The sequence below is a fragment of the Delphinapterus leucas genome, chromosome 3, assembly GCF_059928025.1.
Source record: "Delphinapterus leucas isolate spDelLeu-1000000601 "Yukka" chromosome 3, BTC_Dleu_Yukka2, whole genome shotgun sequence".
Lineage (NCBI taxonomy): Eukaryota > Metazoa > Chordata > Mammalia > Artiodactyla > Monodontidae > Delphinapterus > Delphinapterus leucas.
Window position 1 is genome coordinate 157,123,482 of NC_143131.1, and position 12,940 is coordinate 157,136,421.

Genomic DNA, 12,940 nt, shown 5'->3' on the forward strand with positions numbered 1-12,940 from the left:
GCAGCCAGCATTGAAACCCAAGTCAGGGTTCTGTGTTAGGTCCAGAGAATAGTTTCCATGGGGCTCCTGGCAAGTGTCTCATGACAAGTATGGGTCAAATGTGAGATGTATCTGATCCAGAGTGTCCAGATCTCTCCCACCAGGGGTGGATGCAGCATCTACCAAGCAGATTAAATAAGACTTGGAGTTTGCTTTATACTCCAAGCTCACATTCCTCTCATTCTCTCAAGAATGTCAAAACTAAAACCTGCATATCATTCAGGTAGCCAAATCCTTCCAGCCGCCAGAGCTCTCAGCATCCCCTCTGGGTTACATAAACAAGACAGGTATTGTCCATATTCTTGTGGAGCTTAGAGTCTAGCAGAGAAAACAGGCATTGAGCAATGAACTACAAGTGTGGCAAGCTTTAGAAAAGGAAACAAACAGGATGCTATGAAGATAACTTAAGATGGGGGACCAGGGACAAGAGAGATAGTATGGGGCAACATGCTGCTGGGGAGATGAGCAAGTATCTAGTCATGGCATTGTGGGTCATGTTAGAGATTTGGACCTTTATCCTAAGAGCATTGGGAAGCTATTCACAGCTTCAGCATTATTAGATCATTCTAGTTACAAAGTGGAGAATGGCTTGCAATTAGGGAGGAAGGGTAGTGGAGAGAGACCAGCAGTGAGACTATTGCAATAATTCATACTGGAGAATATGGGAGGCTGGACTAAGATAGCAGTGGTAGAGGTAGACAGGAATAGATAGATTCAAGAGGTATGTAGGAAGTAGAATTGGCCATCCAGTGTGGGAGATGAAGGAAAGGGAACAGGCAAGGATGGTGCCCAGGTTTAGTCTGAAGCCATTAGGTGAATAACCAGGTTTTGGCAGCTTGAGTTTAAGATGCCCATGAGATATCAAAGTAGAGATGTTCAAGAGGCAATTGGATATATAGGTCTAGGCCTAAAAGAGAGGTCTGGGTTAGAGATATTGCCATTTTGGTAGGTCAGAAACTGTTAAATATTGGTAGTTTCATATGTTTTAAACTAATAAGTGGTCATTGAAGTCAGAGAAATGAAAGAGATCCCTTAGAGTTTAGAGAGAAAGGAGCAAAGGATCTAAGATTGAGCCCCCTGAAAATTCTGGCACATGCTACAAACCTGGATGAATCTTGAGGACATTCTGCACAGTGAAATAAGCCAGTCACAAAAAGACGAATCCTGTATGATTTCATTTGTATGAGATATCAAGAGTAATCACACTCATAGAAACAGAAAGAATGTGGTTTGCCAGGGATTAGGGGGAGGGAGAAATGGGGAGTCTAATGGGTGTAGGTTTTTAGTTTTACAAAATGACAGAGTTCTGGAGATTGGTTACACGACAGTGTGAAGATACTTAGCATGATGGAAACACAAATTTCTCTAACCCAGAACTGTCCTTTACAATTGCTGAATTGTACACTTAAAATGGATTAGATGGTAAATTTTCTGTTATTTGTATTCTACCACAATTTAAAATAATAAAAAGAAATTTAAAGAGAGAAAGAAAGAAAACCAAGATTGAGCCCTCTGGAACTGCCAGTATTAAATGGTGGAGGTCAAACATGAGACAGCAAAAGAAACTGAGAAGGAGCCACCAGAGAAGAAAAATCAAGAGTGCGGCATGCTGAAAGCCAAGGACGGGGAGACTTTGAAGAAGGAAGGAGTCACCAATTCTGTCAGGTGCTCTTGAGAGGTCAAATATGAAGAGGCCACATAAGCATTCATTTTGTCCATTAAATTCAGATACAGGGAAGCCTCCATTGGCCTCGGAAAGACTGCGTGTGTGTGCGTGTGTGAGTGTGTGTGTGTGTGTGTGTGTGTAGGGGGATAGGTTGCAAAGTAATTGAGAGACAAGGAAATGGAGAAGCAGTTGTAGACAGGGCTTTCAAAAGTCTTGGCAGTAAAGGGGAGGAGATACAGGTGCTTTTCCAAATAAACCAGATGTTTAAAAATCAACTCTAGTGACTTATACTTCATAAAATCACAGGGGTAAACCAGAGTATCAAACATGTAAAATGAAAATGGATTAGTGTGGGTACTGGACAAAGCTGGTTTTTTAGAAGCACCAATGAATTATTCACTTGCCCCAAATGATGATTTGAATCTAGCTTACAGATCAGTAAACTGTGTGCTGAGATGTACCTCGCACAGGAGAGTCCGGAGACCTGTGGTGCAGAGGGAAAAATGGGAGCTTCACAGACCAGAGGGCAAATCCCAGCTCTGACCCCAAGTCAACCACTTAACCTCCCTAAGCCTGTTTCCTGCTCTGGAAAATGGAGCTAATCACCTATCTTGCAGCACTATTGTAAAAATCCAAGGGCATGGGCTTCCCTGGTGGCGCAGTGGTTGAGAGTCCGCCTGCCGATGCAGGGGACACGGGTTCGTGCCCCGGTCCGGGAAGATCCCACATACCGCGGAGCGGCTGGGCCCGTGAGCCATGGCCGCTGAGCCTACGCGTCCGGAGCCTGTGTTCCGCAACGGGAGAGACCACAACAGTGAGAGGCCTGCATACCGGAAAAAAAAAAACAAAAAACAAAATCCAAGGGCATAAGTATCCAGAATTTTGGCATGGTGCTTGGTGCTTAATAGATGATAAGAGTGGGCTGTTGTAATCTGGGCATCAGTGACCCTTAACTGGTAAGAGTGGGTGGTTGTCACCCCCACACCAGCTTCAGGTTCAACTCTGGACTTTGTGGGGAGGGTGATCCTGCTAGTCCATTATGCATCTTTTCCCTGTTAGTATTGAACCATTAATTCTGGCCTTCAGTGTCTAAAAAAAGACCTGAATTCTGATTGCAGTAATTTTCCCCTTAAATGCTTTAAAGGGATGTGTCTTCCAGGAAATACCTGAAGATACAAGAGAAACAGGTGTAGCTGGGAATGCCTGCTGGTTTATTGGATTAGAGTTGATCGTTGGTGCTCTCAGTAGCTGCAGCTGCCATGGAAGGCTGGTTAAAAGATACTCTCCACTTCTTTGCCAGCATCACGCATGGAACTCGTAAGAGTGATGATAAGCCAAAAGTTCACATTTGTTGGATACTTACTAGGTCCCAGTTGCTTTTATTTGAATCGTTACAATAACCTTATGAGGTTGATACTAGTATTAACCTCATTTTATAGGTAAGGAACCTAAGTCTCAGAGAAGCCCCACTTTTACAAATGAGGAAACCAAATCCCAGAGAGATTAAGTAACTGGCCTGTGGTCCTACAAGTAAGAAATGATAGAGCTGGGATTTGAACCTAGATGATCTCACTCCAGAGCTGTGGGACTTTAGGATGGCAGATGATTCAAAAGGTGTCAGAGGGGGGCTTCCCTGGTGGCGCAGTGGTTAGGAATCTGCCTGCTAATGCAGGGGACATGGGTTCAAGCCCTGGCCGGGGAGGATCCTACATGCCGCAGAGCAACTAAACCCATGCGCCACAACTACTGAGCCTGCGCTCTAGAGCCCGTGAGCCACAACTACGGAAGCCTGCGCGCCTAGAGCCCACGCTCCGCAACAAGAGCAACAAAGAGTAGACCCTGCTCGCCGCAACTAGAGAAAGCCCACGTGCAGCAACAAACACCCAATGCAGCCAAAAATAAATACATTTTTTTTTTTAAAAAAAAAGGTGTCAGAGGACTCTTGAAGTCATGTGTACAGTTGCCTGTCTCGTGCAGCTAGCACCTGGCATGCTGAATAAGTACAGCCTTGGCAGTCAGCCAAGCCTGCTTGCCATTTACTAACTCTGTGTTCTTGGACATGTAACCGTGCCTTATTTTCCTCATCTATAAGAGAATAATGATAATCATTTTCACAGAATCATTATGAGCACCAATCAAAATTATATGAAGTGCATGGCCTATATCAGGCACTTGGTAAACAATGGCTGCTTTTTATTGTAAGTATGATGGTTGTGGTATAGTTGGTTTATTGTTGAGTAAAGCTGAGGATCAGAAAGGGGAAGGGATTTAGCCAAGGTCACGTGAATGCAGAGCCAGGAGTCCAGCCCCATATCTTGGTTCCTGGCCCATGCTCTCTCTGCTAGACCATGTGAAGAAAGGCCACTTTGTCACTGGAGCAGCCCTGGTAGTGAGACAGGGTGTCTGTGAGCCCCACGGTAGAGAGAGAGAGAGAGATTGATTTTGCTAACAGGCCTCATAAATTACTGTTACTGCAAGCCCAAAGAGAGTGGCACCTTCCCAGAGATCTCTCAGCTAAAGGCATCCTTAATGAGGCTACTTAGCACAGTCAAGGTGGAAAAGACCGTTACACCAAATGTCACCTCTTTGTTCTAGCAATCTTTTATTTACTCAACAGACAGCTACTCTGGACCAGGCTCAGTGCTGGGACTGAGGGCACAGAGGGGAACGAGGAGGTTCCCAGCCCCAGGCATACATGTGCCCCCTGAGCATTGAGGCCACTGGGATTCTTATCAGGGCCAATCACCTAACCTCACCCCACCCATCCATCCTCAGAAGGGCATTTGCACATGCTATCGAAAGCAGCAGTCACCAGGTCCCTTCTTATTGGATAACTAAGCATCTTGACTTTTATGTGTGTTTCAGCCGGGAAGGGCTACGCCTGCAAGACATGTAAGATAGTGCTGAACTCCATAGAACAGTACCAAGCTCATGTCAGCGGCTTCAAACACAAGAACCAGTGAGTAATCATACTTTGAAATTCAAGAGCCTGCAGCAGGAGCTCAGGGCTTTGGAAGCAGAACAAAGCCAAGGTACTCCTTGGCTAAAAGGGAATCCTGGCAGTCTTTTCTGCCAGTCCACAGAAGCTCAATCCGTTAACAGAAAGTTCTTCTCCCATCAGCTTCCCCCCAGCCTTTAGACCTGTTGGGCTGAAGGTTTTAGTAGAAAAACATAAACAATTCCCTTGGTGGTCTCCTAGATTTTTTGGCTGTCAGCAGTCTGACTAGGGAAGCTCCCCTACCCCCACTCACCACTGGCCTGAAGACCTTAGTCTTCACTGCCATCAATTATGTGGCAAGAGCTCCCTCTACTGGTTATTACCAAATATGACCAGGTTCTTTCATCAAATATTGAACACCCTCTGAGCGGTAGCCAAGACACACTCAGTCCCTACTCTTGTAACCTAACATTCTGATGGGAGGAGACAAACAGTAAGCATGTAAACAACCAATAATTACAAATTGTGATAAGTTCTTTGAAGGGACGAGATTAGCAGAGTCATCTGTTCATGATAATCTTGAAAATGACTAACGTTCTTTGTTTGAGCTCCTGGTCTGTTGCAGGCCACATGCCAAGCAAATTCTCCCAGGTAATCCTCACAACAATCCTGGGAAGAAGGGGTTACTACTTTGATTTTACAGATATGGCAACCACCGTTCAGAGTGGTATTATGAGGCAGAGCCATAGTTTACAGTGAGGCTTGTCTGGCTCACAGCATGCTGCTCCAGGGCATCATGCTGACAAGGGGGTTGTGGCGCCATATGATATAAACAGGTGAGGTCCTGCCGGGGAGGGCCCACATGGTTCTGTCCCTGCCTCTCAGAAGGGAACTGTGTAGTGTGGGCAGTGTGCCACAACATAACCTTCTGAGATAGGAATTATCCCCGTTTTACAGATGAGGAAACAGTTTCAGTCAGGCAAGTCTGCTAAAATGATTGCTTTGACTTTGGTGATTGGTTCTGCATTGCTTACAGAGCCGAATGAATAAAAGTGGTAGAAGTACAGAGTGTTGGGGTCAAAATATCCCTGGTCCTCTCTGCTCTGCCTGAAGTCTCCTCTCCCACACTGCAGCTTTATTGATAGATATGTCTTTAACTGGGAGGACTCTTGAGGTTCCTCTGAGATACGGACTTAAGACAAGCCCTAGAAACCTGGCCTGCATCTCACTCCTGTTTCAGCATACCTCCCTTGCAGCTTGGCTGGTGGCAATTTTGTCAGATAACGTGGAACCAGTCAGAGCCCTACCCTGGGACTACCCAGACTTGAAAATGCTAGTGTTGTTTACTGTTTTCTTCCTACACTTCCCAGCTGTGTGACCTTAGGTGAGTCAGTAAACCTCTTTGAGTCTCCAATTCCTTTTCTGTAAGATTATAGTACAATTTGTTGGACACCTAATTCAAGCTCGTTAATTTGCACCAGCAGCTCCAAATTAGGACCCCACACACACACTTTACAACCCAAGGAAACCGAATGTCAGGTAGATTAAGTAACTTTGCCCAAAATCTCATAGTTACTTGGAGTCAGACCCAGGATTCAAACCTCTGACTTCAAAGCCCATTCATTTTGCTCTGCTGTTTCCAAATGGAGCTCATTATCCTCACCTTATGGGATGATATAAGGGTTAGAGATAATATATGTGAAGTTCTAGTCCTGATAAGGGGAGCTGTTAGAGATAAGCTTTCACTCATTCAACAAAGATTTATTGTGTATCTATTATGTGCCAAGCCCTGTTTTGAGCACTGGGGCTACAGTAGGAACCAAGACCAATGCTGTTCCCTGATCCTTTGGATCCCCCTCTGGTGGTAGAAGCAGATCCTAAACAAATCCATAAACATATAAGACAATATCAGGTGGTGCTAGTGGGATAGTGATAGAAGAGCCACTTTACATTTCATTCCATGTGTTGGGGAGAATGGTCATTCTGTACCGTCCAGGTCCTGTAGGGCCCTGTAGGCAGAATAAATGATTTGGTATAGAGGAAACACATAGGCTGCAGTCCTGAATCTACCACACTTAAAAAAAACTTACTGTGAGCAGGTCACTTATACTTTCTGAACTTTAGTTTCCTCATAGGTAAAATGGGGGTGCTGGTCCCCCCCTTGCAGAATTAGCATGAGAATGAAATAGGATACTGGAAGCAAGACACCCGGCCTTGTGCCTAGCATGCAGTGGCCCTCAGTAAAGGAGAGCTGCCCTGCTTATTACTCCATGCCCTGGAAGAGCTGTACTACCGTTGGAATAAGCTACCTGGAATACCATCACAACCACTACAAACTAACCCTGTGCCTTTGTTCCTTCTCAAATTACAGGTCACCAAAAACAATGGCATCACCTCTGGGCCAGATTCCCATGCAAAGGCAACCCATTCATAAAGACTCAGCCACCTTGGAAAACTAGAGGTGTTTCTGTCCAGCACTCCAGGTTGAACCAGCCATGAGCTGACTTTCTGTGACTATGGTCAGCCCTTGGCTCCTTCTTCCTCCTTTCTTACACCTGGAGAATACACAGGCCTGAGGCAGGAGTGGACCACAGAGAGCGTCTGATTGGTCCAGGCAAATCCACCCCTGCTCCTCCCCTTTTTGGAATGGGCCCTGTAGGTCAGGATGAGGGAAGCAGAGATCTTGACAGGACTTGGGGTCTCCCAGAATGGTAGTTTGGAGGATGACCTTTCCCCTTCCCCAGCTCCTCTGGGCTATATGTCATGAGGCCCCAGGCCTGTCTTTCCTTTGCAGGTCAGTTTTGGACCAGTCCCTGCAGCTGAAGAACTGAGCTCTCCCTGGGCTCTAGGTATCTCCAGTGAAACCTGGAGCTTTCACGCCAGACCTTGGCCTAGGCAGGAAAGGGCAGATGGAAGTGGCTGCCGCATGGAAACTTGGAGTTAATATGACATTCCCTCTCCCCCAAAAGAGTGCAAGCTTTCCTGAGCCTGGGATCAGATGCTGGCCAGTTATACAGATTTCTGCTGACTGTGAAGTCTCCTCCTAGAGCAATGACACAGTCCTGGCAGAGCATTGCTATTCCTCTTACCCCCCATTCTCCACAGTTCCTGAATGGTGCTAAGAATCTGCAGCAAGTGAGGACAAGCTAGAGCCGAAGGAGGCCTCAGTACCCAGTGGGATGGGTACTGGAAACCTCCAATAGAGGCCTTTCCCCTCCTCCATCAGAGGTGCTCTGACACAGGGTCATGTGGGAAGGTCCCCACATGCAAATTTCCTTGATGGTTTTGTACCCTTAAAAGGAAACTGCCTTGTGCCAGCCAGCTCAGAGGTTAATTGCTGCCCTTCAGCCCTGCTAGCCCTCTCCTTCCCCTTGTGCAGCAGACCATCTGCCCAGGTTGCTGTGGTGCTAGTCCTCCCCCATCATCCCCCAGGAGATTCTGGGGACCGAGGAGCAGGATGGGCCCCTAAGGGAAGAAAAGAGCTAGTGTAAGTTTCTGCAGTGAGGAAACAGACTTTTGCCTGACCCCACACCTAGATTTCTCTAACACTGCTGTGTTTTATGGCCTGGGACTTCACTGGGAGTGGACTTTACCTTGTAGCTTTCAAACAGGAATTCCAGGGAGAGTTACCATCTGAGGTCCCTCTTCACTGGGTCAAAGAAGCCTGCAGCTGCTCTCGTGATCTCCTCCCCACACTTCCTGTCCCTGCGCCTGTAAATGCCTTTATGTATCGTGTGTGTTGGGGGGGGGGTGCTTATGCTCTATCTCTTGGTCACTGAAGCATCTAAATAAACAATTTCTCCAATGAGCCAGACTGCAACTTAACAGACCTGGGATTTGGATCTAGTATGTGTGTCTTTACCTTTACCCTCACCCTGCTCAGACTTCCCAGCACCCTAAATACTGATTTGAAGACTTGGGACAGAGACAGGCATCCAGTTGCTTGGCAGCTCTGTAGAAAACTTGCAGATGCCCTAAATTCAATACAAGCTCACCTGCTCATCCACCTCCCCCCTGTCCTGGAGGGCCTCATAGAGGTCTTTAGAAGGTTTAAGCTGGGAGTCTACTTTGTTCGAGATGCTCATGTGGCTACTGTGTGGAGAAGGAATGCAGGGGAGCAGGAAAGGAGACAGACATACAGGGAGGCCAGAATGGCAGCTGTATCCAGGATGGCTCTCTCCAGGCTAACTCCTTCAGGGCAGAGACCTAGCCTCGTTCATCTCCATTCCTCTAATGTACAGAGTGGTGTGTCACACAGTTTGTTGAATGAAAGAATGAATGAGGATGCATAAGAAGAGATGGCCTTTTCCCACTCAGCTAATACACAACAGTAGGTTTGTTCCATGGGACTTATCATAGCCCTGGTGATTCTTGGAAGAACCTTTTCCATGACCCAGAAATGAGCTGGGAAAGGAGTGCATGTGATGGAATCAGAAGCCCTTTGTACAACGTTTGTTCCAGACAGCCAAATTTGAGGAAGGTGCCCAGGCAGCCTCAGCTCCCATCCTTCACTCAGCAAGCCGTTCTTGGGCACCTGCTCTTCGCCAGCTGGGAAAGACCCTACACAGCTCTCAGCTTCTAAAGCCTAGACTGCCTTAGCAATTTCCCCAGAGTCCTTCTACCCCACCCAATATGTCACAATCAGCCCCGTCTACCAGGCAAGGAAGTGAAGGACAGAGAGGTGAGTGAACTGCCATACTATGAGCCCTTGACCTGCAGGACCTCTTAGTCTAATTTTTTTTTTCTTTTTTTTTTTTGGCCACGCTTCCCATGGCATGTGGGATCTTAGTTCCCCGACAGGGATCGAACCTGCGCCCCCCGCATTGGAAGGGCGTAGTCGTAACCACTGGACAGCCAGGGAAGTCCCAGGACCTCTTAGTCTGGATTCAGGAGTCCCTGCCAGCTGTGTGCCCAGCCCTGTTGGCCTGGGGATGCAGGAATGAACACTCTCTTGCCCTTGGGGAGCTGATACACTGTTAAAGATGATTATGGCAATAATTAGAGGGTTATACAGGGTGCTGTGGGAATGCATAAGATGCAGGCACTAACTTAGCCAAGGGTATGAAAAAACTGAAGAAGTTGGGAAACTAGCATTTGATCTGTATAACAGCATTTTGAGCTAGGTGATGACATTCCATTTTATAGGAAAGGAACAAAGCTCAAAGAGGTATACTGATTTGCCCAAGGTCTTGCTGCTAAGAAGCAACAACATAGTGGAATCTGGTTCTCTAGATTCCTAGTCAAGAGCCCTTTACAGACAAGGACAGAGTACTTCCCACATGACCCCTGGGCCTGCCTCACTCATCTGGCATGGCCATGGTCTCACAGAGCAAGTAGCCACTCGGCAGGGGCAGCAGCAGAACCCACAAAACAGACTGGACAGGGCTCAATGGTTATTCTATATTCCAAGCCCCACACACACCTCTCATAATTTTACCCAAGATTCCTGGTATATTAGACTCTAGTTATAACTGTAAGAAACTTAGGACTATCCTGGTGGCGCAGTGGTTAAGAATCTGCCTGTCAATGCAAGGGACACTGGTACGAGCCCTGGTCCAGGAACATCCCACATGCTGCAGAGCAGCTAAGCCCGTGCGCCGCAACTACTGACCCTGCGCTCTAGAGCCCAGGAGCCACAACTACTGAGCCCGCGCACCACAACTGCTGAAGCCCACATGCCTAGAACCCTTGCTCCGCAACAAGAGAAGCCACTGCAATGAGAAGCCCGTGCACTGCAACGAAGAGTAGCCCCCACTCGCTGCAACTAGAGAAAGCCCACGTGCAGCAACAAAGACCCAACACAGCCAAAAATAAATAAAAGAAAAAAAAGATAAACTCTAAAACAAAAAACATATACCAAAAAATAGGCCAAAAGCAGAGCACCAAAACTCAAAGAATATAGAAGAAGAAATATAGTGAATATAACAGAATCTAATAAAATTCAACTCAAAGCTATATATAAGAGACTGTGTTATAATAAAGTGATCCAGAATGGCTGAAAATGAATGGTCTAGAAGATAATGGTAATCACCTAAATCTGAATCTCTCCACATATCATCACAGAAAAAACCACAAGACCAACAAGGACCAGAAATAACACCATCTATGACCAATGTCTTCAACATTATGAGGAGACAAAACACCACAAACTTCAAATGACCAGTGAGCAGAGAAATAAACAACAAATTCTAACTGAGCTCCCACTGCTGCTGCAAGTCTGTGAGTACACAGAACAGAGAAAGGGAAGGCTTAAGAGACTGCATGAAAAATAAGAAAAAGAGATGAAAAATTCAAAGCACAGACAAAATCATCTTCAGAATTAGAATGTCCCATACCAAGTAGCCCCCACTCGCCGCAACTAGAGAAAGCCCGCGCATAGCAATGAAGACCCAACGCAGCCAAAAAAATTTTTTAATTAAAAAAAAAAAACTTAAAGCAGTTACCTAAAAAAGGAAATTTACTGATTCACCTAATGAAAAATCCTTGTACAGGGATGGCTTAGATTCAGGTTCTGACACCATCATCAGGAGGAATTTAATCTCACTCTGCTTTCCTGTGTGGCCTCTTTCCTGGGCAGACTTTCTCCAGAAGGTGGAGATGGCCACTGGCAGCTTCCGGTTTATATCCTGATAGATTGGTAACTGCAGTGGAAAGAACATCTTTCTCTTGGTTCCAACAAAAAATTCTGGAATTGACTCATTAGCTGGTTTGGATCTGTTCCCATCCCTAAACCAATCGCTGCAGCTAGGGGAAATGGTGCTCTGATTTGGGGCCTGGGAAGGAGTATCCTCCACCTAAAACACATTGACTGAAAGAGGGAGAGATGTGCATCCCTAAAAGAAGAAAGTGTGACACATTGACTGAAAGAGGGAGTGATGTGCATCCCTAAAAGAAGAAAGTGTGGAGCTCCTTCTGTACTAGGGGAGAAGAGTGGATGTGGGTGGGAAAAAATAACTGTTGTCAGCCGTACTCAGTGATTATCTTGACCAGTTCTTTAATTTTTTGAGATACAGCATACATTCAGTAATGTGAGCCAATTTTTCGAGTACAGTTTGGTGAGTATAGTGTATACACCTGGGCAGTCGCCCTCCAGATCAAGATATAAAACATTGTCAGTTCCACAAAAGGTTGCCTTGTTTCCCTTCCTAGTCAGTATCCCACAGAAATAAACACTGTCTTGACCTCTATCACCATAGATTAGTTTTGCTTGCTCTTGAATTTTATAAAAAGGGACTCATACATACATCCACTTTTGCTCAATATTATGTCTGTGAGATTCATCCATGTTGTGTGTATCAGAAGTTCATTTTTTCTTTTTAAAGTTCATTTCAGGGACTTCCCTGGTGGCACAGTGGTTAAGAATCTGTCTGCCAACAAACGGACACGGGTTTGATCCCTGGTCCGGGAAGATCCCACATGCCGTGGAGCAACTAAGGCCGTGTGCCCCAACTACTGAGCCTGCGCTCTAGAGCCCGTGAGCCACAGCTACTGAGCCACGTGCCACAACTACTGAAGCCCACGTGCCTAGAGCCCGTGCTCCGCAACAAAAGAAGCCACCACAACGAGAAGGCCGCACACCACAATGAAGAGTAGCCCCCGCTCGCCGCAACTAGAGAAAGCCCACGCACAGCAATGAAGACCCAGCGCAGCCAAAAAAAAGAAATAAAAAAGTTCATTTCTTTCATGCTGTATAGTGTGCCATTATATGAATATACCACAATTTATCCACTCTACTGTTAATGGACAATTAGGTTGTTTCTAGTTTTGAACTATTATAAATAAAGCTATTGTAAAAAATTTTGTATGCGTCATTTGGTGTGCATGTGCACGCATATACCCAGGAGTGGAATTGCTGCATCATGGGGTAGGTATGTGTTTAGCTGGACTAGATAATGCTGAATACTTTTCCGAAGTGGTTCTACCGACTTACATTTCCACCTGCAATGTAGGAGAGTTTGTGCTCCACATCCTTGTCAGCTCTCGGTATTGTTGATCTTTCTAATTTTGACCATTCTGGTGGCACCCAGGAATTTGAATCCAAGGGTCTTGTCTTCATATCAGGGCTCCTCTTACTCTGAGCACCCCTGAGATCAGGTTTGAATTTCTGTAGGCTGGAATGTTCTCCAGTGTGGCCCAAGACCCACAATACACAATCCAGAAGGTAAACATCAGAGGAAGCTCCTGCCCATGGTTCTGTGTCCAAGGGAGTTCTCACAGAGGGAAAGGCATCAGCCCTGGAGAGGCAGCCCAGTGCAGTGGCAAAGAACTCAGGCTCTGGAATGGGGCAGCCAAGGTTC

The 12,940-nt window shown here is 46.2% G+C and overlaps 1 protein-coding gene across 6 annotated transcripts in view; it reads left to right on the top strand.

Moving 5' to 3' along the window:
- Positions 1 to 12,940, top strand: part of LOC111169833 (zinc finger protein 346) — a 30,179-nt gene extending 17,239 nt beyond the window's left edge. For 3 of the 6 annotated variants that reach the window (XM_022564359.3, XM_022564360.2, XM_089909725.1), the window contains 2 exons: positions 4,571 to 4,664; positions 7,015 to 8,451. In XM_022564359.3, the coding sequence (XP_022420067.1) occupies positions 4,571 to 4,664; positions 7,015 to 7,102 (182 nt within the window). In that variant the 3' untranslated portion in view covers positions 7,103 to 8,451. Of the gene's footprint in view, positions 1 to 4,570; positions 4,665 to 7,014; positions 8,452 to 11,965 lie in introns of those variants that run through there. The other 3 variants (XR_002643297.2, XM_022564361.2, XM_089909726.1) reach the window with 3 other exon arrangements.